Source organism: Doryrhamphus excisus, chromosome 3 (genome assembly GCF_030265055.1).
Source record: "Doryrhamphus excisus isolate RoL2022-K1 chromosome 3, RoL_Dexc_1.0, whole genome shotgun sequence".
Classification (NCBI taxonomy): Eukaryota; Metazoa; Chordata; class Actinopteri; order Syngnathiformes; family Syngnathidae; genus Doryrhamphus; species Doryrhamphus excisus.
The window spans coordinates 2,676,946-2,703,323 of NC_080468.1; the positions used below are offsets into that span (position 1 = coordinate 2,676,946).

At 42.6% G+C, this 26,378-nt stretch overlaps 4 protein-coding genes across 6 annotated transcripts; 1 reads left to right on the forward strand and 3 right to left on the reverse strand.

Moving 5' to 3' along the window:
- The first annotated feature begins 80 nt into the window (after positions 1–80).
- Positions 81–8,491, forward strand: LOC131125747 (uncharacterized). The gene is made up of 9 exons (XM_058067585.1): positions 81–287; positions 486–521; positions 617–693; positions 776–1,460; positions 3,878–4,815; positions 6,026–6,134; positions 6,784–6,894; positions 7,765–7,843; positions 8,283–8,491. Exons 5-9 carry the CDS (start codon positions 4,559–4,561, stop codon positions 8,372–8,374), a joined length of 648 nt encoding a protein of 215 aa, XP_057923568.1. The 5' UTR covers positions 81–287; positions 486–521; positions 617–693; positions 776–1,460; positions 3,878–4,558; the 3' UTR covers positions 8,375–8,491.
- Positions 8,492–9,308: 817 nt separating this feature from the next.
- LOC131125756 (B-cell CLL/lymphoma 6 member B protein-like) lies at positions 9,309–12,213 on the reverse strand. 2 transcript variants are annotated; one of them, XM_058067597.1, is made up of 3 exons: positions 11,815–12,213; positions 11,346–11,394; positions 9,309–11,277 (listed from the first exon to the last, which is right to left on the reverse strand). In XM_058067597.1, exons 1-3 carry the CDS (start codon positions 12,085–12,087, stop codon positions 10,556–10,558), a joined length of 1,044 nt encoding a protein of 347 aa, XP_057923580.1. In that variant the 5' UTR covers positions 12,088–12,213; the 3' UTR covers positions 9,309–10,555. The 2 variants fall into 2 exon arrangements, with proteins under 2 accessions (XP_057923580.1, XP_057923579.1); XM_058067596.1 differs by having other exon boundaries at positions 9,316–11,280.
- Positions 12,214–12,553: 340 nt separating this feature from the next.
- LOC131125712 (uncharacterized) lies at positions 12,554–16,321 on the reverse strand. Its single transcript, XM_058067516.1, has 4 exons — positions 15,899–16,321; positions 14,643–14,728; positions 14,454–14,529; positions 12,554–14,379 (listed from the first exon to the last, which is right to left on the reverse strand). Exons 1-4 carry the CDS (start codon positions 16,176–16,178, stop codon positions 13,574–13,576), a joined length of 1,248 nt encoding a protein of 415 aa, XP_057923499.1. The 5' UTR covers positions 16,179–16,321; the 3' UTR covers positions 12,554–13,573.
- A 4,703-nt stretch (positions 16,322–21,024) lies between these two features.
- tmem71 (transmembrane protein 71) lies at positions 21,025–26,362 on the reverse strand. Of its 2 annotated transcripts, XM_058068807.1 has the most exons (12): positions 26,218–26,362; positions 25,769–25,879; positions 24,059–24,149; positions 23,902–23,956; positions 23,785–23,830; positions 23,501–23,716; positions 23,111–23,400; positions 22,710–22,901; positions 22,573–22,621; positions 22,415–22,494; positions 22,287–22,336; positions 21,025–22,218 (listed from the first exon to the last, which is right to left on the reverse strand). In XM_058068807.1, the coding sequence occupies exons 4-12, from the start codon at positions 23,930–23,932 to the stop codon at positions 22,195–22,197; spliced, it is 978 nt and encodes a 325-aa protein (XP_057924790.1). In that variant the 5' UTR covers positions 23,933–23,956; positions 24,059–24,149; positions 25,769–25,879; positions 26,218–26,362; the 3' UTR covers positions 21,025–22,194. The 2 variants fall into 2 exon arrangements, with proteins under 2 accessions (XP_057924790.1, XP_057924789.1); XM_058068806.1 differs by lacking the exon at positions 26,218–26,362 and having other exon boundaries at positions 25,769–25,987.
- Between the last annotated feature and the right edge of the window lie 16 nt (positions 26,363–26,378).

The window sequence follows — 26,378 nt, forward strand, 5'->3', positions numbered from 1 at the left end:
AGCATTTAAGTGTGACAAACATGCAAAAGAAAAATTATTTTTCACACCACCGTACACTGCTCAGGAACGTGATATGGGCTAAGGACAATACGCAGGCTTCAGTCAACACAATACACACCTTGTGAGTGAGGGAGGTTTCACTTCCTGGTACAGAGCACAAATCACCAGAAAGCTGCGTGAAAGCAGAAGGAACCTTTTCCCCTACGACTTTTCACACTTTTTGTCCAACATGCTGCTGCTGATGCTGTTGGCTGTGGCTTTGACCTCGTGTGCGGCACAGACGTCGGGTGAGTAAACCACCACGATTCTTGAAAACGACCCTCAATGACAGCAAGTCCTGTCCTGTGCTGCTTCACATGTTGACACACATTTGAAAGAAAAGCTGTTTTTGAAATGATTTTCATGAAATTCAGGCGTACGGTGTAGTTTGGATCTGATTTATTGTGTATTTAACATCCTTTTATTTCTCTCATACTGTACGTCAGGCACTGTGGCGCCACCTTCAAATTCAACAGGGGACAGTGAGTGTATTTTTTCTACTTCCAACTTCCCTGTGATGAAGTCTGAAGTAAAACCAGTATATTTATTTTGAATTGCATATTATTTTGGCCCACAGTCTTGGCCATAATTGAGACGAGGGTTGAGTCCCAACTGGTGTTAAACGAAAGGGATGTGGACTCAGTTATACATGAGGTAACCTCAAACCTCCACTTAACACTGAAGTAGGCCTTGAAGAAAATGAATAATAATAATGTTTATTATTTGTGTGTTTCAGATCTCTCAACTCATCCTTGAGAGCGGCTCAAATGTGACGTTCACCCTAACACCAAAGAAGATCATCAAGCTTTAAAAGATGTTTCTGCAACCGCTTATTGGTATATTATGTAATGAAAATGAATAATAATGGCTTACATAAGGGGTGCTCATTAAGTCGATCGCGAGCTACCGGTCGATCGCGGAGGTGGTACTGGTCGATCGCTGGTCGATCGCAGCGTGACATTAAAAAAATATCATCCCAGCATCAATGCCGTCACTTGATTGATATACAGGGCAGCCATTCAGATGACAACTGAATGTTGCCCTTCGGGCGACCAATCAAATCAAACAACGTCTCTAAGTGCAGCAGAACTTACGATGTCAGCCTATCATCCATCCCCGTTACTTGATTGACATACAGGACAACCAATCAGATGACAACTGAATTTTGACCTTTAGGTCACCGCTCATGCGTAAACAAAGTGCAAAGTGCTAAGCTAGTCGGCGAATTGCGAGATTTTAAGCCCTCGCTAAAGTTTATGGTCACTAAAATGAGTGAAGGAGCTGGACCAAGTAAAAAGGCAAAAACATATCACTTCCATACGGATATGGAATATTATACGGATATTGTGATACGGATATTATCCATGACTGATGAACATTTGGCTGGTTCAATTCAGTGCAAGTCATCAAAGTAAACTCAGGTAATTACAAAAAATTTTAAGTTAATTATGTGTGTTTTGCAATATTGGCTCATTTGGTTATGTAAGGTACATCAACATACATTGTACGTACAAATAATCCTCAATACATTTGAAAATAAATAGATGTTTTGCATTTTTGTAGTGGGTAGATCATTTTGACTCGCTCATTTTAAAAGTAGCTCGCATGCTGAAAAAGTGTGAGCACCCCTGGCTTACATCATTTGCAGTGATTCACTCTCAATATATTGTTGAATGTTAGCATCCAATCAAACACACAATAAAGGTCTGTATGTGTCATGTCATTTGTGGTTATCATTGTGAGTGGTGTACAGTGTATGAGAGTACCAACAACAATAATTATCTGCAGAGAATTAGCATTTTACGAGCCATACTGTGGATTGCAGCGCCATTTCCTGTTCTGTGCTCTATTTCGTATTTACTTGTGTGTTATGCTTTGACTTGACTCACATGTTGCTGGGCGACACGGCACCTTGGACGCTTCTTCAACCCTTTGGCCATCTCAGCTGTTACCGTGATGTCTGAGGTTGCGTCACCTCTCAACCTTGGTCGCCATTTTTACAGAAATCAATTTGATATTTTTACACTTAAGACATGTGAACAATTTTTTACACTTTTACAAAGTTTTACACTTATTTATGTCATTTTTATTTTTGAGTATTTTTAAAGTAATTTTTACATGTTGATATCATTTCATTTCAAACATGCAAAGCATCTTTGAAATAATCTATAAATAAATGTATTATTTTTATTTTATTATTTTACAATACATTTATTTATTTATTATAATTTATTATTTATTTTATTAATTTGTTTTTTGATACTTAAGTTATGTGTATTTTTTATACATTATTTTTTACATGTTGAAGACACTTTCATTTTATTTATTAATAATAATTAATTATAATAGTAATACTTTTTACACTCAAGTTGTTTTTCTTTTTTTAGATTTTGAGGTAATTTTAAAAAGTATACTTTTAAAATATTTCTTTATATTTAATTACATTTTATTCAGTGAATTTCCATTTTTATTTCATGTTGAAGTCATTTTTATTTTAATTTATTTTTTTTGTTCCACTTTTATGTAAGTCATTTAAAGTTTTTATTTTGTTTATTTACACATTTATTATATTTATTTTTTTTAAATACTTTCACAGTCATTTTATTTTTTTGGATTTTTTTCCACTTTGATTCAAGACATTGTTTGTATTTATTCATTTATTCCTTCATTTAATTAGTTTGTTTATATTGTTTCTTGTATAGAAAAGCATAAAATCTTGAGGTTCTTGTAATAGCGGTCTATGTAAGTGGCATAGTGTGTCCAATTACGTGAAGTAATGAGCAGTGTCTTTTTATCTGTTTTTATATCTTTAGAATGCACAGAAAAAGACAAAAAAGTGCAGTTTTCCTTTAAGGCCCGTTTTCTTTGATTGACATTCCCCATGTGCTATAAATGCATTCCTTTACACTGGGTTACATGTGTGACAAAAGTAGCAGTAAAGTAGCAGTGTGACAAATGCGGTTTGAATAACTTTTTCTGTGGGAGCCAAAGGAGACGATTGGTGCTTTTCATCCACATTCCTTACACTTCCACTGTCAGGGTTAATTAACAGGTTAATTACCAATTATTAAGGAGAAATGTGACCCAGGCAGAACAAACGCGCAACATGTTAACAATTTACTGTGGCAGATGAACTTTGGCCAAGTAACAAAAAACTGTTTTTCCAGGCGCTCTTGGAGTGACAGCGGTGATGACCAATCACACGTTGGCAAGATAGGCAGATCCAATTGTTCCGTTTGGTCCTAGTGCTTGACACGTCTCCTTTTCATAGATGATGAAACAGTGTTTTTGGACAGTAAAAATTACAAGGGACCAAAAGTGCCATACCCTATATCCCAAATTATGTATCACGTGACCAATAATCCCTTGCAGTTAATTGGTAAGAACTGACCATAATAAGTGGATTGATGCAAAGTAGGACTCCTTATTTCTAAATAGAATAACCTGTTTATGACCTCCTAAATACAGTTTTTAATAATACTAGAGCCCTCTAGAGATGAAATAACACCCCTATAGTCACCTTTAAATTAAATGTATCACTATAAGACTGTGTCTTGCTGTAAATGTGAGTCAGGATGTGGGTTCAGAGCTGAGTTTTAGTTTGGTGTGGGTTAAGGTTGCAAGAATAGTCTGTGTTTTTATTAGGGATTATTGTGCCTGTTTTTAAATGACACATTTTATTACTTAATAAAAACATCCTAACATAAATGCCCCCCCCCCCCCTTTTTAGAAAGGTATGTGTCTCATTACATCTGGTTCAAAAGTAAAAAGAACATCATACCAACAGTAAAATATGGTGGTGGTAGTGTGATGGTCTGGGGTTGTTTTGCTGCTTCAGGACCTGGAAGACTTGCTGTGATAAATGGAACCATGAATTCGGCTGAAGGAGAATGTCCACCCATCTGTTGGTGACCTCGAGCTGACACCAACTTGGGTTCTTCAGCAGGACAATGATCCAAAACACACCAGCAAGTCCACCTCTGAATGGCTGAAGAAAAACCAAATGAAGACTTTGGAGTGGCCTAGTCAAAGTCCTGACCTGAATCCTATTGAGATGCTGTGGCATGACCTTGAAAAGGTACTTCATGCTGGAAAAGCCTCCAATGTGGCTGAATGACAACAATCCTGCAAAGATGAGTGGGCCAAAATTCCTCCACAGGAAACGCTTGATTGCAGTTGTTGCTGCTAATAACCAGTTATTTTTCACACAGGGCAATTATGCTTGAAAACGCTTGATATAAGCAAAAATATATATGTAAAATTTGCTTCAATATGCATATTTTGTTGCTAATAACAAGCCCTATTCAAGCACGAACCAGCATGAAGTATTAACTTGTATATGTTTATGGAATATATGTATATGGAAAAACTGTGAATTCAAGCGGCTGAAAGAAAGCTGGGAACTCCTACTATGAAGTATACACATGAGAAACATGCAATATTTGCCACATCCTAAACACAGCATATATTCTTACAGACTAAAATATCTGTGTAGTGTGACCATCTCAAGTTCTTTCCCATGTTAGCGACCGTGTCATCCATTGGTTCTTTATTCCAATGTGCCACATGTACCCCGAGCCGCCCTTTTAAGCCTTCCAAGCAGTCCGAGTGGACAGACCGATTCCACACTGTGAAGCTCACAGCAGATTCTAGCGTCCTCCGTCGACCTGTCTCCACGATGGACCTGAAATTCCTGTTGACAGCTTCGCTTGTTATTCTCGGAGCGGCGCTCAGCATCTCTTTGGCAGATAAGGCAGCACAGTGCAAAATCAAGTGGTAATGTGGATTTTTTTTGTCTATTTCTCATACATTGTTACATTTTAATTCATGAGTAACGTGAGTCAAAAATATGACATCATAATATAATGCATACTGTATGTCATTATGTAATCCAGGGAGACATTTGTATGTTATGCTGACTCATTCCAGGAACAAAGAGTATGCAGTACAAATGGCTGGTCTATGTAGGTTCAAGGTTCAAATAGAAAAGAAGGTAGAAAAAATGTCAAATGAAAGGAAACCAATAACTAAATTAATGAAGATCAAGCATATACTTTGTATAATTGTACAAAATCAAAATAGTGTAGTACTGTATCCATTGCAGGAAAGAAGTTATAGTAAAACTAACGACTAAATTGGTGAAGTTAGACTATTATACTCTTTCTGTATTTAATTTATGGCAAACTACATAGGCTTGATCTATTTTAGCATTATTACTGAACAAAAAATGCAGTTTTTAAATGAAAGTTTTTATTATTAAGGAAGAAAAAAAAAATCCAAACCTACGTGATTCCCCACCCCCATAACGTAAGTGAGATTCATTGAAAACCATCAGTGTGGAAAAGGTTATAAATAAGTAAATACAACTTTGGGACTCCAGCAAACTACAGTGAGAGCCATTAATACAAATGATGAAAACATACAACAGTGGTGAACCTTCCCAGGAGTGGCCAGCCAACCAAAATCAAGAGGTCAAAAAAGACTCCACAACAACCTCCAAAGAACTTCAGGCTCTTGCCTCAGTTAAAGTCAGTGTTCATGACTCCACTCTAAGAAAGACACTGGACTATAACCAAGACAAAAACCACTGCTGAACAAAAGCAATATTAAGGTTCATCTCAAATTTGCCAGAAAACATCTTGATGATAATGATGATGAAAATACTCTGTGGTCTATCGAGACAAAAGTCCCATTATATATAGTGTATATATATTTTACCAACAGTAAAATATGGTGGTGGTAGTGTGATGGTGTGGGACTGTTTTGCTGCTTCGGGGCTTGGAAGACTCAGACTTGCTGTAATAAATGGAACAATGAATTCTGCTGTTAACCAAAAATTCTTAAGGAGAATGTCCAACCATGTCCAGGGGCAATCACTTTTTTAAACTTTTTAGGGCCATGTAGGGTTTTTTTCTCCCTTAATAATAAAAAAAGTGTCATGTAAAAACTGAATTTTGTGTTCAGTTGTGTTGTCGTTGCTTTGCAGGTTGTTTAGCATCCCGTGTGATGACGTCTATGGAAAACTGGTGACCCAGATCAAGGCCTGGCAGGTCGGACAACACTGCCTGGACGCAGGAGAGACGTGCTCGTATGAAGTTAGACCATCTTTTTCTTTTTTTTTATTGACACTGACACTTGCACAGTCAAATTAGCTTTCTAGAGTAGTGAGCATTAGAAACCAATTGGACATGCCCTAGTTGTTTTTAATGCTTATATATTCAGTATGAAGATGCAACCTAACTATGAAACTACCATATAGTACCTACTATGTGAGCATAATAATATAATAATATATATAACAATATAACATCAGACTTTTACAAAGAACACTAAACTCATCACCCAGCAACTTAACACCATACATGCATACCTGAGAAATATACAAATATATAGCAAATGCCTCAGTGGGCGCTTGGCGGAGGTAATGGTAAAGATAATCTTTTAAATATTGTTCCACTCGCAAGTCATTGAGGAAACGCTTTTTCTACCAATCACAAGCTACTCATGAAAGTACCAAAACTATTTTCACTTCTTCCCATAGTGCATTATTACTATAGTCAAAATAGCTGTTGTTTTTTTTATTTTAAACTTGTATTGGTACTTGTATATTTCTTAGGTTCCCTTTGAGTGTTAAGTTGCTGTATGATGATTTTAGCCTTCTGGCTAAGATGAAACTACCATATAGTACCTAGTATGTGAGCATGTTACCTGATGTCTAATAGACTGAATTTGAAATTGTTGCAGCTTGTGTCAACTGCTCCCTACCTGATAAACGCCACGCACACCTCTCCCAAGACAAAAACCGTGAACGAACTTCAGTTTCTTCTGGAGCAGTCAACGGTTTGCAGAGTGACAGTAAGTTACTTTTAAAATAAAGTCTTCGGGCGTAAGGCGGGGTACACCCTGGACTGGTCGCCAGCCAATCACAGGGCACATAGACAAACAACCATTCACACTCACATTCATACCTATGGACAATTTGGAGTGGCCAATTAACCTAGCATGTTTTTGGAATGTGGGAGGAAACCGGAGTACCCGGAGAAAACCCACGCATGCACGGGGAGAACATGCAAACTCCACACAGAGATGCCGAGGGTGGGATTGAACCCTGGTCTCCTAGCTGTGAGGTCTGCGCGCTAACCCCTAGACCACCGTGCCGCCCAAGTAGGATTCAATATTACCGTATTAAACTTAATAAAATTAATATTTCCTATTTAGAGCATAGAAAACCTGTTTATCACGTTCTAAATAGGGTTTTAACATTATTAGAGCCCTCTAGACATGAAGTAACACCCCTATAGTCACCTTTACACTTATATTACCCAATATAGTAGACATGATAAGCTTATATAAGCGATTTAAAACATAAATAAGACTCACACTTGAGTGTGGTTCAATGAATGTGTGGACAGGAAGTGATGCCAGGGATTCAGAATTTAGTTTTGGCCTGTATTATTATTATGATTATTATGATGATGAGCTTCCTTAAAAACATGTCCATTAAGCCAACCAAAGCTAATTGATGGATCATTGGGTGGACTGTTGGATCATGAGGAATTTGTCCGTTATTCCCATGGTTGTTTCTATGGATATGTTGTTACTATTAGATATGTGGATAGTTGCATGGATATGCATGAGCAGAGCAAAATAAATCATAGAAATGGTGTACTTTGTGTGTCATACTGTTACTAAACACCCACTGAAAGGTTACCGGGTTATTTTCAGGGAGATGGAACATCTCAGCCCTCCAAAGATCCAGCAGATAGCCACACCAACTTCTGCAGCCTCCAAAACCTGATGAACGGTCAGTATGTACTTGGTCATACATACATTGGTCATACATTGGGGATTGGTCATGTACAGGATGAATATGATCTAGATTATTACAACTTGTAAAGAGGGTTGCAAAATATGGAGAAAACAAATCCAGAAACATTACACAGGAAGTGTAGCTTGGGAATTTTGGATATATAGTTGGACAATTTCTATTGGTATATACATAAATGGTGTCATGTACCCAAATATTTGTTGTCATCGGCAAAATGACCTGAAGCTAGCATAATATTATATTAGGACAAAGCATGTCACAAGGTACCCAACTCACAAGATGAGACAATGCACGAAAACAAGATAAGATGATAAGTACAATGAAAAAATATGACCGTAAAAACAACAAATTTCGCACAAATTGACACTAAAGTTGTAGTTGAGTTTGTAGTGATTACATTCAAGTCTCATTTCAGGAAGCAACCTGATTGAAGCGGAGGGATACAAACGCTTCACCAACAAATGGATCTGTCCTGGCTTTGAGGACGCCAACTGCACCTTGTCGTAAACCGGAAAAGCTCTGAACTCATCATTTTTACTTGCAGTGTATGTAAGATGACAAAAGTTTATGTTGTATTGTTGTACGTGCATTGAAACGCAATCCATATGATGATTAAAGCGATAGTTGGGCTTTTTTGGTACAACATGAAGTATTATGACATCCTTTCATCAGTAGTGTCAGTGCATCGACGGTGACTTCCCCCCTCATTTTGTCCCGTGAGCTGACTTCTGGTTGACTTTTGGTAATTTAGATAGTAGTTCCGGCTAAACAAAAGGCGATTAAAAGAGTAATACGATAAAAGTAATAGTAAGGAAACAATAGCTCTTTCTTTGGCCGGAGCCAATCAATAGCTATCAGTGCACTCACAATGAGCTTGTCAACGAGGTTATTATATATAACAATATAACATCAGACTTTTACAAAGAACACTAAACTCATCACCCAGCAACTTAACACCATACATGCATACCTGAGAAATATACAAATATATAGCAAATGCCTCAGTGGGCGCTTGGCGGAGGTAATGGTAAAGGTAATCTTTTAAATATTGTTCCACTCGCAAGTCATCGAGGAAACGCTTTTTCTACCAATCACAAGCTACTCATGAAAGTACCAAAACTATTTTCACTTCTTCCCATAGTGCATTATTACTATAGTCAAAATAGCTGTTGTTTTGTTTTTTTTAAACTTGTATTGGTACTTGTATATTTCTTAGGTTCCCTTTGAGTGTTAAGTTGCTGTATGATGATTTTAGCCTTCTGGCTAAGATGACACCGTGAGTCAGACTGTTATATTGAGTAATGACCTCCTGTGATTTCCAAAATGTTGAAAAGCTCACTGTGAGTTTTCTCAAAGTTTATTGGGAATATAAATACTAAAATACTAAATAGTATATAAATACTGAAAAGAAGCTCATAGGAAGTCAGTGCAATACTACACATTGTAATGTAGGTGCTTTAACCTTTCACCTTAAGGTTGAAGCATGTGTCCATACATTACTGGCTCGGTGTACCAACGTGGTATTTCCTATGTCACACATTGTTAGTGGTCATTTATTTGCACACAGTAACCATTGTGGAGTGATATGTGAGAATGCTAACTGACAATATACATTCCATCCTTTAAGGACACCAATACACAGCGTGTCACAGTCGGTCAGTACACAAAGTCACTCATTCTTTTTCTTCTGCTAATCTGATGCATGCATATAGTCTACACTCACACTTACGGACAATTTGGAGCTTCCAATTAGAATGGTAGAAAAAAAATGTAGCTGTCAGTGGGGGCCTGCATTGCAGTGCATGCCCATAATTAAACCGTTGCAGATGGACAGGAAACCAACTGAAGCCCAAGTATAGATCAATATTGATAACCAACATTGGGATTGATATGGATTTTAGATCGATCCGCGCACATACAACCACATAAGCTAAACCCTGCTAGCTTCCATTCATGCTCTAAGAGGAGATTCAGACAACTTTTGCCTGCGTTTATCTCCATTTTAACTTGCGTAGATCGGGAGGGGATTGTTCAGTCTTTCGAGATTTTGTGCCACGATTGAGCGATACTTCCACAAACAAACTTTCTTTCTCCTCACGATTACAGCATTTGATTCATCTTATATCACCGCCACGCCGCAAAGTCATGAACTCGGCTTCTTTAGGTTTATGATTTGCATCGGTATAAGTCATTTTCTTATCATTGGAAGCATCTATACCGGTAAACAAAATATATAGGCCAATCCTAGTAGGAAGCCTAGCGGATTATTGGACACTTTTGGAGACTTAACATGAAAGCACATAACAGTCTTCTCAAAAGAGTGGACGTAGAAACTTTGGACGTTTTACTTTTTATAAAACCCTTGCTTTGTATATTTGTATTTAAACATCTGACCTAATATTGACTATTTACATTGCATCAGTGTAGAAATATGACACTCCTCCGATGCCCGATTAGAAAAAACTACACAGGAAAAAAACAGACAAAATTCATGATGTATTTGTTTACAGTTTTTCCTCGCTTTTTGCCTATCACAGCATCTAAAAATGACATGCACATGCCAATTATCATCTAAGACACCACCACACATACATTGCAGTCCTGTGGGAAACACTGTTGTGGTCAAATGAACGCTGTCAGCAGTTGAAAGACGTATGTGACGGCAAGCGCTAAGTCAAAGATAGCATGTCAGCCGTTGGTGTGACACTTCTTAACGTGCATTTTCAGGGCGTGGTTGGCGATGAAGCTTCGCGAGCACGTGGTGCAGGCAAAGGGTCGCATTCCCGTGTGGATGTTGAGGTGAGACTTGAGGTGCGCGGACTGCGTGAACCTCTTGCCGCACTGCTGACAAATGAAGGGCTTTTCTCCTGTGTGGATGCGCATGTGAACGTCCAGGTTCTGAGATGTGGCAAAGGTCTTGTTACAGACGGAGCAAATGAAGCGCCGACCTTTGCCCCCCCCGTAGGCGTCGGCTAGGTCTCCCGTCTGGTACTCAAATGTTGTGTCATTGTGGCCAACCGGCGCCGAGCCTGAGACACTGATCATCTTGAGGCCAAAGGCGTCGCCGGGTGGATTGTGGTCGAAGTGGGCCAAGGTCACATGACTCTGCAGCGGCTCACTCCATGCACTGCTTATGTTAGTGGAAGACGGCCCGTCCATCACAGCAGTCGTGGACATATAAGACAAACGACTGTCCTGGCCCACAAGATGAACCTCAGGTTCTTCCAGAGGAGCGAATGACGGACACGACTCAGCCGCCGTCGTGTCATCAGCAGCCGGCGTGGGGGAGCAACCAAGAGTGTCTGAGTACATGGTAACCCCGTCCTGACTTCCTGCTTTCCTGTCCAACTCCTTGTCTCTCACTCGATGCCTTTTCTTTTGCCGGGTGGTGGACGATGGCATGACATCCTCTACTGAAGACAAATAATTGTGGCGTTACCGTTTAGTTCCGCCCCTTTCAGATGACATCATCACTCACCTTTCTCAACGTCAGAGTCTTCATCTTTAATCAACACCACGTCAGGAAGCTGCAAAAAAAAAAAAAAAACCCGCGAAACACGTCAGCTGTCACCTTAAGACTGATACCAAAACACCACAGGTTTGAGACCCATAGCATAGCATAGCTTAGCATAACATTACCAAGGTTAAAGGATGGAGCAAGACAGCGCTCTGTGAGGATTGGTGGACAGGACCTTTGTCCTTCTGATGTCATAAACAAAGATATAAAGTACAGCACTAGAACTTTACTGTGACGTCATAACTGGTTGTAAATATAATGTAACTGTATTGGAATCAGTTATCAAATCATTAAATAAGATCAAAACAGGGGAACTAAAATGTCTGCTGTAACAACTAACACAAGCGATTGATTAAATCAACAGTATAAACAAGATGCTACCGATTTAACTAATCAATTTGTTACACCGGGCGTGTATTCATGCTCACACCTCCTCGCCGGACATTTGAGCGTCCTCGCCGGCTTCAGCTCCTCCGTCGCCCGGCTGCGGCTGCGGCTGCTCGGCCTCCTTGCTGCCAAAACTGCCCCGAACCACCACAGCCTCGATGAGGTCCAGTCTGCTCTTGAGCTGCTGGTTCTCGGTGCGCAGGCCGGCCAAGGCTCCATCCACCAGCTCGCAGATCTCTACCACAGCCGCCTGGCTCAGCGCCGCCATGATGACGCTCAGCTGCTCCTGAAGAGCTTGTCCCGTTAAGAGAGACATTGTGTTGCTGGACCGGACCGAACAAAACCGAACCTCCTACCCAATGACAGAACTTGACTGTGAGGGTGTTACTTTGGAGCACCACTCGCGGACTATTACATCAAATACAAAACGTTCCACTTCCGCCCACCCTTCCGGCGGAAATGAACAGTTGACGTTACAAAATAAAAGGATTTTATTAGCACGCGAAAGTCAATACGAGTAAAAATCACGGTTCAATTAAAAAGTCCCTGACATAAATATAAGTTGTTTAATTGTGGTGGATGTGTGGTTAGCATGTTGGCCACACATTTTTTGGCATCTTTGGCATCTCTAGAACCACGTTTATTTTTACCGTAAATTCATTCTCCACATACACAGCACACTTCCGCGACAGCCCTTTAAAATAAGAGCACCATTTGCCTTATGTCTGTGTAAACGAACAATTTAAAATATCTTACAGATTCAGTTGGAATTGCATGGCACAGGCATTATAGTTCGGTGAAGATTTAGTAGCAATACGTGCAGAGGCTGAAATTCCATTAGAAAGTTTTACAGTTTGTTAGCGATAAATAATCGTGCTTTTCAATTTGAGACAAGTGTATTTCATTACATGCCTTAAGGATTGTAGCTTTTGATACAAGACTCCACTGGATTAAAATTTGATATTGTTTTATATCATCATATGGCGATACATCCCCAAATCATTGTGGTATATGCCAAGGTATGAATGTGAGTGTGAATAATTGTTTGTCTATATGTGCCCTACGCTTGGCTGGCAACAGTATAGAAGATGGATGGATCAACCATTGAATGCACTTGGTTCAACACTCAAAGTTGTAGTTTATTTTAGTTACCTTTTTATTAAGAAACAAACATGCTGTTGTGGCAAACCCAACTGTCAACAAATTTCTCACCCCAGGCTCACACTGAGGACTTGTCTACACGTTGCAGGCTATTTTTAAAACCGCTTATTTTACCGTCTGTTTATGAAAAACATTATGTCCACGCAACCTTGTATTAAAAAACAAACAAACCAACGTGTAACCCTATAAATGCATTGGGTTATTGGTGTCCACCCCAACAGGTTTTGAAAACCTGCAGGCTCGTGTGGATTGGCCAAATCGTGGAAAAATAACTTTGTTTGATGAGATACCCGCTTATGTGTGAACAGGGCCTGAATCCGCTGCAGCCTCCGGCATTCTGGAAGATTTAAATCCCTGTTGTAGGTTCACATTAGCTTCGTGCAGAGCAGCTCTGGCTACAGCGGTTTTCAGTCAACGAGTGCCACTTTGCATCAATCTGGGCTGGATCAGGATCGGAGCTGCACCGTAGTCAGTGTGAGTCCGTTTACAGGGCTCAGCTGTCAGCCTTACAGGAAGTGCTTACAGGAAGGCCACACAGTGTGAAGTCATGATGATGAAGCCACCATCAGGACGGTTGAAGGTCTACAATAAGTTAAAACTTATCACACAAAAGCGTGAGTACATTTATTTGGGAAGGAGATTCACCCTTCCTGCAGGTGGAGGGGGGCGGGGTGTGCTGGCTCTGCAGGGTGGTGTTTCTGCAAGTGGATGCGGAGGTTCTGTTTGCCAGCAAACCTCTTGGTGCAGTGCTGGCAGCTGAAGGGTCTCTCGCCCGTGTGGACACTCTGGTGGGTCTTCAAGTGGCCCGACTGCGTGAAGCGCTTCCCGCACTGGCCGCAGCTGTACGGACGCTCGCCTGTGTGAACGCGCACATGCGTCTCGAGGCTGCGTGAGGACGTGAAGCATTTGCCGCAATAGTTGCAGACGAAGCGTCTGTTGAGGCGGTTCTGATCCAGAGCCTCCAGCTTATGCGCCACCAGGCCCAGCGCTAAAGGGAAAGCCGTGGTTAAGTCAGACATCTTTTCTAATGTCATCGGCCGGTGGTCCCGCTCTAGATGCTGCCTGTGAGAGACAGCCATTACGCTCGGCAGGCCCTGATTGGCCCATGGAGGGCAGAAGTCCACCTCGCTGTTGTCGGACCATGAGGCAGGCAGCGAGTCGACCCGGTTCAGTTCACCCGTGGTACGACCTCCTGAAGCTAAGACCAATCCTTTCCTCTGCGCTGCAGACAAGACTTCTTCGTCTGACTCGGAGGCCAAATCAAACATGTCTGTTGCGTCGCCGGCACCACCTGCTAGACCCGGAGACTCTGGAGCACTGACGGAACTGTGAGGCTCGACGAGGTGGTTGTCGTTATTTTCCCAAGGCTTCACATCAGCTGATGGGGTGGCAGACGTGCCAGATGGACCTCCTTGACCGTCATCTGGCGATGGTTGCAGCACCGCTCCTTGAAACACACAGACGTTATGTAGATGCCAACGTTAACATGTTAATATCACAGCATGTGATTCCACTTCATACCGTCCTCATCAATGAGCTTCTGGCCATGGGTGTAGTTGGCCACTTCCTGTTTGATCACAACATCCCCTTCACTCGCCTGAGAGAAGAGAAGTTTTCTTTCTAAAAAAATCATGTAGATGACACCCTCATCAAGCAGCATCCCCTTCTATCAAATCTATGAGGACCTCGGCTCTGTCAGTGACCTCTCACCTCTGCTGCTTGTGCGGAGGAAACGCTCGGCCCACTTCTCCTTCCACCGCTTTCTGAATTGGAGACTCCTGATGATGTTACACACACTGTAATAGAATGAAAATATAAAGGATTTAAAAAAATATATATATTTGTTTATACTCACTTTCTTTTCACTTTTACATTCTAAGCGCTACTACTGTAGTACAATACTGTAGTATAGCACATAGTACAATTTTTAACTATGATCCAAATAAAATAATTCTAGCTACTACAATATACACATTAAGACAGAGTGTAAATTGGCACCACTTGATGAAGTACAATGTTTGAAGGGGACCTATTGTGCTCATTTTTTGACCCTTTGTATTGAGTTGTGGACATCTATAGAGCAGCTACAAACGATAACCTGCACAGAAAGAACTTTTAAGATTTTCCACAATCTGCACCCATTCCCTCTGTATTTCCTTGGATTTTGTGCTTCCCGTGAAAACTATTTTAATTTATTCCACCCACACCCTGACCCCAGGCCAGGTATGCCCACTCCGCTGTGGTTGGTCACACTCTGCTCAGGACTTTCGGTGTTGTTCCGCTAGCTGTCAAACCCAACTTTATAGGAGTTGATAATAAACAGTGATTTATCTTTTTAAAATGTTAGCTTTTCCTATACAGCCATATGTGTTGGATCCCGAATCCAATCCGGAAATAGGGACTGGACCGGACTGACATTGTTGCGTGCTGAGGAAGTATGCATGTGAGCTTCCCAGCATGCCGTGTGAATACCTGTCAACATTTGCATTTGACAATAACACAAATTTTGGGGAAAATAACAAATTGTCATCTTTCCACCAACATTTTTTAGGCCAGTGTATTATTTTTAGAGTGAATACTATTTATTGTAGTACTATGTGTAATAGTACAATAATAGTGTGATATTACTACTATGGTTCCAGTATAGTATTGAACTATGGTTCAAATAAACAATCCTAAATACTATCATACCGTACTGCTATCGTAGTAGCAGTAGTAGTAGTAGTAATCGGCAGTGGTGAAACAGTAGTACAATATCAATACAGTAGTTATCAATACAGCTGTAGTTGTACAATAGTAGTTTTAACAGCAGAGCCCAGTGTATTACAACTAAAATATGCTCAAATTTAACTTTAAAGATTAAAGGCTGAAACAAACCGGCTCAGCTTGACGTGCAGCTCAAAAAAATGTAAAATTGAATTCTCAATTGTGTCCACCGGCTTTGCCGCCTGCGGCCTAACACTCACCGGTGGTTGAGTCCCCGGTCTTTCCACAGGGGTCCTCCTGGCTCCCGGGGCCCAGCACGGCCACTCGCCCACCGTCGTGCCCCCTTGCGACGATGGTCTCAATGAGGTCCAGCTTCCTCCTCAGGGCCTCATTCTCCTGGCGACTGCGGCTGATCTCCAGTTGGAGGACGGCGTAGCTTTCGTCTACCAGGTGGCTGATCTCCGCCACGGCGGCCCGGGTCAGACCGTCCATGATGGCGGCAAGCTGCGAGTGGAATGCCACCAAGCTCTTCATCGCCATATTTCTACCGAGGTGAGGGTCAAAGAAGTTTTTTCAAGCTCCCAGAAAGAGAAGAATGTCTGACTTTGTTGGTTGGTTGAGTGACGCGCAGCCCAGCCGTTTCTTTGTTTTGTTGTTGTTGTTTTTTTGCTTCTTCTTCTTCTTCTTCTTGTTTTGGTTTAATGGTTGCAACAATGACTTTTTAAAGGTGCATACCGCCACCTACTGTACCAGAGTATGTATCAATGGGCAAGTGACTTATTTTATAATCAGATGAGTAGGAGAGAAATCAAATAATAGTACTACTAAGAATAATGGTAATAAATATTATAATAATATAATATTATATTATTATACATAACTATAATATTCTATATTTATAGTAATGGTAATAATTATTTTATTATAACATTCTTTTAAACAGTCCTAAAAACGCAAAAGCCCAAAAGTCAAAAGTAATTAAATAAAATTGTAATAAAAATTAATTCATTCATTTTCGCAGGGGTGCTGGAGCCTATCCCAGCTGTCTTCGGGCGAGAGGCAGGGTACACCCTGGACTGGTGGCCAGCCAATCACAGGGCACATATAGACAAACAACCATTCACACTCACATTCATACCTATGGACAATTTGGAGTCACCAATTAAGCATTAGCATGTTTTGGAAACCGGAGTACCTGGAGAGAACATGCAAACTCCACACAGAGATAGCCGAGGGTGGGATTGAACTCAGGTCTCCTAGCTGTGAGGTCTGCACGCTAACCACTCGACCGCCGTGCAGCCCTTCTGACGTGTTGTCATGTTTAATATGATGTTCAGAATATTTCACCGGCCAATTAAGGAATTAATTGCAGGGCCGGGCGTCACGGCGGTCGAGTGGTTCGCGCGCAGACCTCAGAGCTAGGAGACCATGGTTCAATTCCACCCTCGGCCATCTCTGTGTGGAGTTTGCATGTTCTCCCCGTGCATGCGTGGGTTTTCTCCGGGTACTCCGGTTTCCTCCCACATTCCAAAAACATGCTAGGTTAATTGGTGACTCCAAATTGTCCATAGGTATGAATGTGAGTGTGAATGGTTGTTTGTCTATATGTGCCCTGTGATTGGCTGGTGACCAGTCCAGGGTGTACCCCGCCTCTCGCCCGAAGACAGCTGGGATAGGCTCCAGCACCCCCGCGACCCTCGTGAGGAAAAGCGGTAGAAAATGAATAAATGAATGAATGAATGAATGAATGAATTGCAGGGCCTAAATGGCCCCCTGAGCCGCACTTTGGACACCAATGACTAAACATGTTTTTGAATTAATTCACATGAGATTCAAGGCGCTAATGAACCGCTGATACTTAGGTATTAGGTATACCTTCAACGCCATGATTCATTAACCACACCCACTCATCAAAGTCAATGACAGCTCATCTGTGCGACGCATGCTGGAAGACTTTGTAACTGTTGTCTTTTTTCCTCCACAGAAGATACGATAAAGATAGTTCTAATGCGGAGTGAGACCCTCCGGTGAAAAATGTTTGTATCAAACATGACATCGTGCTTGAACGAGTGGCGACATCATATTTACATCAAACGTGACATCACGATCTAGGAAGGGCCTGAGTTTGAAGCATCAATCAGCAGGAACATTTGTATCATTCCGGATCGTGACATCGTGAATAAATCTACTTCCTGTTTGGATCAAGATGGATGGTGAAAGTTACATCTCCGGTCAGGCGCTCCTGGCCTTGACGGAGAAATACTTCCTGGGGATTTCGCCTGCGCAGTGGGCCTTGTTGGCCGCAGGTGTACGTGACCCCGCCATCGACATGCTCCTCGCGGACATGTGCGGTGAGATTGTGCAGACGGTGGCCACGGAGGTTCTGAGGTTGGTGGTGCCGGTGCTGGTGGAGCACCTGGAGGGCCGCGCCTCCCCCGATGAGATGAGCACCGCCATCGAAAGGTGCACCCCGCAGCTCGGCGACAGGATCATGACCACATTCGCCGCTGCCGCCGATGTACCTGAGATGGAGTTTGTGGGCGCTAAGCGCTTCACAACCCTGATCGAGAATGAGGCCAACGTGAGAATGAACTCTGTGTTAAGCTCCGCCCTCAGCAGTGAGGGCCAATCAGAGCCTATGCTTTATGTTAACGCTACCATGTCCAGCGTCAACACGCTGTACGAGATGGTGAGCCACGCTCACAAATGTTTGTCTTACTTGAGCAAGATGACTCAGCGCTTCTACAAGATGAGCGGCTTGACCCCTGTGGACATGGAGGCCGCTACCCGGGCCGTGGCAAGAATCCTGCTGAAGTGGGCCCAGGAGGGGCGGGACAGTGATGACGGAGAACTCACAGAGCGCTCGGAAGACGCTCAGTCCACAGCACAAGACATCATCCAGACCATGATCCAACTCCAGCAGCAGTCCGAGCGCGCTGGCACCAGTGTGGCCACCGTGGTGTCAAAACCTTGCATCGACATGAGCGCCATATTGGAAAAGGTCAAGCGTTTCTTTGCGTCACGACCTAAACCCTCCGCGAGCACCGACGAGCTCACCGTCAGGAGCTCGCTGAACGAGGTGCGGTGCGCTCAGTTCATGAAAATGATGGCGGGACTGAAGAGCATGTTCAAGAAGCCTAAACCACCATTTGTGGTCAGCCTGCCGCTGCGTTCGAGCCAGAACACCACACAGCCATTGGCCACCGGTAGAAGCAGCCAAAAGATGTCCAGGGCGTCGTCGCAACCTCTGACGGAGGAAGAGCTCAACAGCGAGTTTAACAGTCTCACCTCCGACCTCATCGACCGGGAATTGGAAAGCTGCAGCGAGGACAACCAGCAGCAGCTGACAAACACCGTGTACGAACACCTAATCGCCACACAGCAAGACACCACTAAGACGGTCCGACAGCACTCGTACTTGAACGTCCTGTACGCCATCACGGACGATACCATCAAGAAGTACCTGCAGCAGATGCGCCTTTGGCTCAAAGTGCTGCGAGTCAACTGCAAGAGTCGCGTGGAGGTGTCAGGCGCTCTTAATGACATCGACTCGCTCATCTCTAGCTTGAGTGGCGGCGCCGAACCCAGCCCGTCAGATGGGGCGACGCCGAGCGGCAGCCTGCACGAGGCGCACATGAGGAGCCTGGTGAGCGCCCTCATCGTCACGCTGGTCATGCGACTGTCATGGGATTATAGGTCGTGCACCAAGATCACCACCATCTTGCCCATCATCAAGCGGCTGTCGGAGAGGGCAGTGAAGGAGATAAGCCCCTCCCTTGCGGCCGCCCTCACGGACATGGACACCTACAACATCGTGATTCAAGCGGTGGCTAAAGACCTCTCCAAGGAGTTTGATACTCCTCTGCTAGATCAGGGCTTTGACAACGCCGTTTTCAAGCATCTCAAGTTGCAAATCCAGATGCTCACTGGTGAAGTACCGAATATTGTGCGGCCTAAGAACCACTTCTTATCCAACATGGGAAAGGTCCTCTCCAGGCCTTTTCAGAGCCTCTTCTGCCCGGCAACGCACCCGCTCCCTGACTTTGACTGAACCTTATCTATGAACTGTTTTTCCCGCACAAAGTCTACCTGAATGTCAAGTTCAATTAAAATTGTTTTGATGTCTTCTGTGTTTTTATTGGACGTCAGAGACTGGTGCTTACAGTCACTTCCATCCATTCATTTTCTATGCCGCTTATCCTCATCAGTGTTGTGCAAGACTCTTTTGCAAGTTCACTGTGCCCCCCCCCTAAGGGGGACCTACTATTTATTATAGGTTAAAGACTGGCCTGGTTTTTAAAAGAAAACTAAGACAACCCATATCACTTAATATTGTTCACTGTTTACAATTATATATTGTTCTAGTGGAATTGTAGAACAATAAAGTATTTTCTTCATTTATGCTTTTTAGCCTATGCATGTTTGTTTCTCCACGCCCCTTCAGTTGTCCCTTTTGCTTGGTTGGTAGGGCTCAGCAGTCAGTGTAGCATAGTAGCACCGTTTTTGACAAAATGTGTGGGCTACTACACATTCACCCTTACTCTGGGAATTAGGCTCAATGTAACCGATAAACTCAAGGCCAGGATAGACATGATGTCCCGAACAGTACATACAACAGTACACAGGCTGTCCTGCTTGTCTTTGTTGATATGAGGATATCACATACTTGAAATAGTCTTGTTAAATCACACACTAATATTGTTATTCATTCATTCATTCATTTTCTACCGCCTATCCCAGCTGTCTTCGGACGAGAGGCGGGGTACACCCTGGACTGGTCGCCAGCCAATCACAGGGCACATATAGACAAACAACCATTCACACTCACATTCATACCTATGGACAATTTGGAGTCGCCAATTAACCTAGCATGTTTTTGGAATGTGGGAGGAAACCGGAGTACCCGGAGAAAACCCACGCATGCACGGGGAGAACATGCAAACTCCACACAGAGATGGCTGAGGGTGGAATTGAACCCTGGTCTCCTAGCTGTGAGGTCTGCGCGCTAACCACTTGACCGCTGTGCCGCCCCTAATATTGATATATTGTTATAATATTGTCATATTGCATCATGCTATCTCTATTGGTACATGTCTCATGATTGTCATGAGATTCAACTCCTATTGAGCAGCTTCCTATGATAACATGCACAGAAAGTTTTCTAGATCTTCCAGAATCTATTCCAGCTGTTTTTTTCAAAACTGTGTGTTTTAATTTATTACCCCTATTTCTCGCTTCCGGAGCCACTCCACACACTCCACTGTGATTGGTCCCACTCAGTTTGTACCGCTAACAGCTTGTACCCCGGCACGCCCATACAATGAAGTCTTTCCCATTGTGACATCACAGTGAGCCAGTGTTAAAAGAACCGCTCTGAATGTCAGGTTCAAACTCCTGTGACACTTTTAAAAACACTTAAATACAAAAGAGACAGAGAACAATATTCAAAGTTACTCGCAGCGAGGAGAGTGAAACCACATACCCAGTGGCATGTCACTCCACTCTGAATATGCAGTTCACAGTTCACACAGTTCTTTTCGGGGGCCCTACTACATGGTCGTGCAACTCTAAGGGGGGGGGGAGGCAGTTGCACGAGCTGTATTTGTTTGTCTATGTGTGTGTGTATATGTGAGAGTAATTACTTTTATTGTTTTATGACTTCTTATCTTGACACATTCTTGCAGGATTAACATGAACATCTGCAGGCTTGTTGCTGGCGCTTACAGACACCTCCAGGACCTGGGGGTCGCTGGGGGTCTCTGATCAGGGTCACGGGAACATTTCTTCTTCAGCACATTCAAACACTCTTTTCTATTGTTGAAGCAAATGGATGTAAGGGTGATACCTGACACTATATTCATTCGATCTACATTTCATTCTAACACTGAAACAGAGCGTTCAGAGCCACCCCTAACTTTTTTCAGGGCTCAATTCCAAACTTAATACAACAAATTACAAGATTCGAACATTTATAGGTCAGAAAAGTGGAAAAAGCATAATCGTTCCTGTTTAAAACATTTGAAAATAATACAAGCAATAAGATGAATATATTAAGTGCTAAAAGATTTAATCAAAACATTATTTATAACATTCATTTATTTAAATAGATTAAAAGTTGTGCAAAAAAAACTTTCAAGATAAATATTTAAATGTTGAAAAAGTACAAATGTGAAGGAACTAAAATGAGGCTTTCATGTTTCACATGAAGCAAATATTAAATCAGAATACGTGAGTGATTATATGCAACTTGAATAGGTCGCAATATTCATACTCATTATACTCACTACAGTACTGCTAAATATGTGTACATTATTAGTAGGATGCATTCGCTTCTTGGACTATGAGTGTGCCCTTCAGCTTTCTTTTGCTGTGGAACCAAGATGCATGTCATCTCTGGACTGTCCCGTGATTTGGAAATGTATCGTTGAATAACGTTAGTATAGAAAAAAATTGTATTGAAAAACTTCAGTGGCTTTAGTACAACAGCCCCCTCTACTGGTGCCCGTACATGGTGTGTGTGTGTGTGTGTGTGTGTTGTGGTTCTGGTGCCGCTGGGTCACTCGTTCCGTGACGTGATGTCCTGTAATCATTTGAAGTTGTTAGTGTCGGAAAAAAAAAGACAAATACATTTTGGGAGGAGCGACTCACCTCTGTCTTGGCGTGCCTCCACCCCCCCATCGGACCAGACCTTCTGATAACTGAAGCAGAACCAATAGGAGATGAAAACATTTGCAGCCTCAAAAATGAAACACATTTATTGCTTATGTAACACTCACACATGCACGCCAGCAGCAGCATGCACACCATCGCGGCCGCCGTCATGGCCGCCTTCACGCCAGCGCACCACAGAAGACAACTGTCAGGAAGACCAAAACGTCAATACTTTCTCTTTTCTTCCTTCTCATTGGAGACACTTTAGAAAAAGACATTTTACCTCCACAAGACCAATATGGCCAACATCAAGACGATAAGAGTCTTTATCGCTGAAACATAAAAGAATTCCGATAATGAAGAATTTTTTTAATTTCATAATAAAATATAGTAAGGAGAAGAAACACAAGGAAGAAGCACCTGTGCGTTCGGGTGCAGGCTGAAGGCAGCCATTGGTGTAGAAGGCCAAAGGAGGCGGGACTTCAGAAAGTCCACCTATGGACTGGGTGAAGCATTCCTTTGATTGACAGATTTCAGAGCAAATTTCCTCCTGGATGATCTGTTTAGGTAGCCTGTCTACTTTGTCGGAAGGGGGCGGTGCTTCAGTGGGGTCTGAAAGGAGAAAAAATATATATTTTAAAAAATTGTAAACATCCATCCAACCTTCTTCGATGCAACTTAGCCTCACTAGGTTCACGGGGGTATGCTGGAGCCTATCCCAGCTGACTTTAGGCAAAGACACTTTCACATAAAATGAAGGTTTTGAATTTAAATGACGACACTGAAAGCTGCATCACAGACAGGAAGTGAAATATATTCACCGTATGTGAAGCAGCTGCAGCCGTCATCTGGTTCTGGGTGGACTGGCCCGGACTGGTTCGGCTTCTCAAGCTTGGTGAAGCCTTCCTTCCTGGCCCAGTCTCCAATTGGCTCCCAGACTTGGTCTTGGTCCCTCTCCTGCTGGTCACGGTCTAGGTCCAGGTCTTGGCTCTGGCCTGTCCCAAACACACCTCTGAAGACGTTGTCGTCCAGCCAGGTTTGGCAGGTCTCGGAGACACCGCTCAGCAGGCGAGCCAGGGAGCTGCGAGGTTTACGTCTGCGCTTGAAGACTCTAGAGATCGACAGTTGGGGGGGGGGCAAAGATGACACTGCCTCCTTGCAACTGTCATGATGGGAACTATTTACAAGTTTGAGACTATAACAACTGTCACCTGTGGATGTTCTCTTTGTAGGACACGTTGGCAGCGCACGGTGTCAAGGACACATTCCCATGGTCATCCCACAGGAAACTGTCATCGGTGACGGCGTAGTAACCATTGGTGAGGAGGCGAGGCGAGCGGCGGCAGCAGCAGCAGCTGTGGCCACCGCGCTCTGCAGATGAGTAGCACATGTAGGACGAATCGGGAGACAAGAGGGATACGTCCAGGCTGAGGGGAAGAACACCATTAATAGTACCAGTTCCTCTCCAATCCACTGGGATGAGACACAGTTTTACCTTTGGTAGGCGGAGCTGGACCTCAGTCGCTTTTTTATTGGTGAACCTGCAGAGACGACATGTCAGCATCTAACTAATGTTGTCATGATGATGATGATGATGAAGAAGATGACATACTGGTGACCGCTCCAGAGAAGAAGAGAGACATAATGGCTGTAATGAGCAGGAAGTCCTGAAAGTGAAAACATTCAATGATTAAAATACTTTCACGTCTTGAAACACTAAAACAACAACACACTGGTGTGTGTGTGTGTGTGTGTGTGTGTGGTCTCACAGGAAATAGACTTTTCTAAGGCCAGTCAGGGTCCAGTCGAAGTTCTTCCTTCAGACTCCGTAGTGGCCCGTCAGGAAGTGTTTACATGGTGCTGTGTGTGGAGGGAAAAGAGAAACAGGAAATGGCACCCATGTGACTCATGTTGGAGGTTGTGGACAAGGTTTGTATGTTCTGGGCTATAGTCTATATGCTATAGCCTTTGATATGCTAACTCTGCCAACATGCGAGCTGCCTAGCAACAACATGCTCAGTGCTGGAAGTGTATGTTTGTCTAAAGGAGGGTTGTTTTATAAACGTTCCCACCGAAGGTCATATACTGATAAAATCTAAAGATGCAGGGGCCACTATGACATTTTTAGAAAGCAACCCGTGTAAATATGCAAAGACAAAACCCAGGTTTTCTCAGAGGACTCCGGCCTCCTCCTACAATCCAAAAACATGCATACTCATTCATTCATTGATTCATTTTCTACCGCTTTTTCCTCACAAGGGTCGCGGGGGTGCTGGAGCCTATCCCAGCTGTCTTTGGGCGAGAGGCGGGGTACAATCACAGGGCAGATATAGACAAACAACCATTCACACTCACATTCATACCTATGGACAATTTGGAGTGGCCAATTAACCTAGCATGTTTTTGGAATGTGGGAGGAAACCGGAGTACCCGGAGAAAACCCACGCATGCACGGGGAGAACATGCAAACTCCACACAGAGATGGCCGAGGGTGGAATTGAACCCTGGTCTCCTAGCTGTGAGGTCTGCGCACTAAACACTAGACCGCCGTGCCGCCCTACATGCATACTCATACTAGGTTAATTGGCGACTCCAAATTGTCCATAGGTATGAATGTGAGTGTGAATGGTTGTTTGTCTATATGTGCTCTGTGATTGGCTGGCGACCAGTCCAGGGTGTACCCCGCCTCTCGCCCCAAGACAGCTGGGATAGGCTCCAGCACCCCTGCAACCCTCGTGAGGATAAGCGGTAGAAAAAGAAAGAATGAAAAAAAAAAGAAAACAGGAATAAAAAAGAAAATATGATGGTAACTGCAGCACAAAACCGTCAAACCGACAGATTGCACATCAAATGACTTTTTTTTAAAATATTCATTCCCATTATTAAATAATATTAACGTATCATAACATAATATTAAACCAAATTTGCTTAATTTCATGCTTTTGTTTCTGTTTTACTGTTTAAATCTGTTTAAATCGATTGTGTTGGCCATTGGGAGTTTCCCAGGATGCTTTGCGGCGAGCCGATGATGCTGGAGAAAATTGCGTCACCGAAAGTGTAGAAATGGACAAAGCAAACCAAATCAACTTTAATGTCGACAACAACAAAAAAGCTTTCGTATAGGTACTACTTGAATAGGTCACTGCAAACAAAAAAAAAGATTATAAATGACTACTGAAATATTCATAGAAATAACGTTATTAAAGTCAGTTATTTTTAGCCACATTCCTGAAATACTTCCACGATGAAGTTAAGTATCCTCTAAGATAAGACAGCCAAGTAAGTAATAAGTAAAGAAGTTATGATTAAATAAAACGTTAACATTGGCTTCAGTTGTCAACTAGTTGTGAGTGTATTTTAAGCAGTACAGTTGTAATCCACTTTAAGACGTCCTAAAGTGGATACGCTGCTCGTGTCTTTCATGTTTTTGATGCAGAAAAGTGATGTTCGTGGACAAAATGAGACAAAAAGACACTTACTGCTCGACGATCGTCTGCCTTTTCCCCTGTCGGAAGTAAGAAATGTTGTTTCCGACCAAGTTGACAAATTTCCAAGTTGTTGTAGTGATGTTTTTCTTTTGGAATTGTTTTCTGCAGTTAAAAAACAACAACAAAGTCACATTCGACGGTTATCGAGTGTTATCGAGACGCGCCCACAAAACAGAAGCGCCCCTTTCAACGTAAAACTACTTCCGGTAGCGAGTTTTGAAATAAAATGAAACACTTCCTGTGTTCAAGTCAACATGAAACACTGGCTGAATTCAAATAACAGTGTTTGAATTGAGTTGCGCTCATTGACTTCCTACAGGTATTTGCCCTCCCAGCCGCTATCATAAGTGTAATTTAATTTCTCTGAAAAGCTGAAGTGAACTTGGCGAGCTCTACCATTAGAGAGCTGAGGGAGAGCTTCTACGTTGATGGTCACTTACGTTATTACCCAAAATGCCTTGCAGTGGTGAAAGAAAAATACATCCATGGGTTGACAGTGATGAAGGAATGAACATAAAACACGGTTTTTTGGAAGAAGACTCATCAAATGAGCAAGGTAATGATTCTGGCTGTGTAAATCCGGGGTCTGTTGACTCCTCGT

Excerpts from the sequence above, each read along its gene's own strand:
- LOC131125747 (XM_058067585.1), top strand. The coding sequence starts at position 4,559 with ATGTTAGCGACCGTGTCATCCATTGGTTCTTTATTCCAATGTGCCACA. Across the intron at positions 6,895-7,764 it reads CAACGGTTTGCAGAGTGACA|GGAGATGGAACATCTCAGCC; the intron begins GTAAGTTACTTT and ends GGTTATTTTCAG. Across the intron at positions 7,844-8,282 it reads CCTCCAAAACCTGATGAACG|GAAGCAACCTGATTGAAGCG; the intron begins GTCAGTATGTAC and ends GTCTCATTTCAG.
- LOC131125756 (XM_058067596.1), bottom strand. The coding sequence starts at position 12,087 with ATGTCTCTCTTAACGGGACAAGCTCTTCAGGAGCAGCTGAGCGTCATC. Across the intron at positions 11,395-11,814 it reads CTCAAATGTCCGGCGAGGAG|CTTCCTGACGTGGTGTTGAT; the intron begins GTGTGAGCATGA and ends TTTTTTTTGCAG. Across the intron at positions 11,281-11,345 it reads AGACTCTGACGTTGAGAAAG|TAGAGGATGTCATGCCATCG; the intron begins GTGAGTGATGAT and ends ATTTGTCTTCAG.
- LOC131125712 (XM_058067516.1), bottom strand. The coding sequence starts at position 16,178 with ATGGCGATGAAGAGCTTGGTGGCATTCCACTCGCAGCTTGCCGCCATC. Across the intron at positions 14,530-14,642 it reads CCTCCGCACAAGCAGCAGAG|GCGAGTGAAGGGGATGTTGT; the intron begins GTGAGAGGTCAC and ends CTCTTCTCTCAG. Across the intron at positions 14,380-14,453 it reads GAAGCTCATTGATGAGGACG|GAGCGGTGCTGCAACCATCG; the intron begins GTATGAAGTGGA and ends GTGTGTTTCAAG.
- tmem71 (XM_058068807.1), bottom strand. The coding sequence starts at position 23,932 with ATGTCTCTCTTCTTCTCTGGAGCGGTCACCA. Across the intron at positions 23,831-23,901 it reads CTTCTCTGGAGCGGTCACCA|GTTCACCAATAAAAAAGCGA; the intron begins GTATGTCATCTT and ends TCGTCTCTGCAG. Across the intron at positions 22,902-23,110 it reads CTGCAGCTGCTTCACATACG|ACCCCACTGAAGCACCGCCC; the intron begins GTGAATATATTT and ends TTCTCCTTTCAG.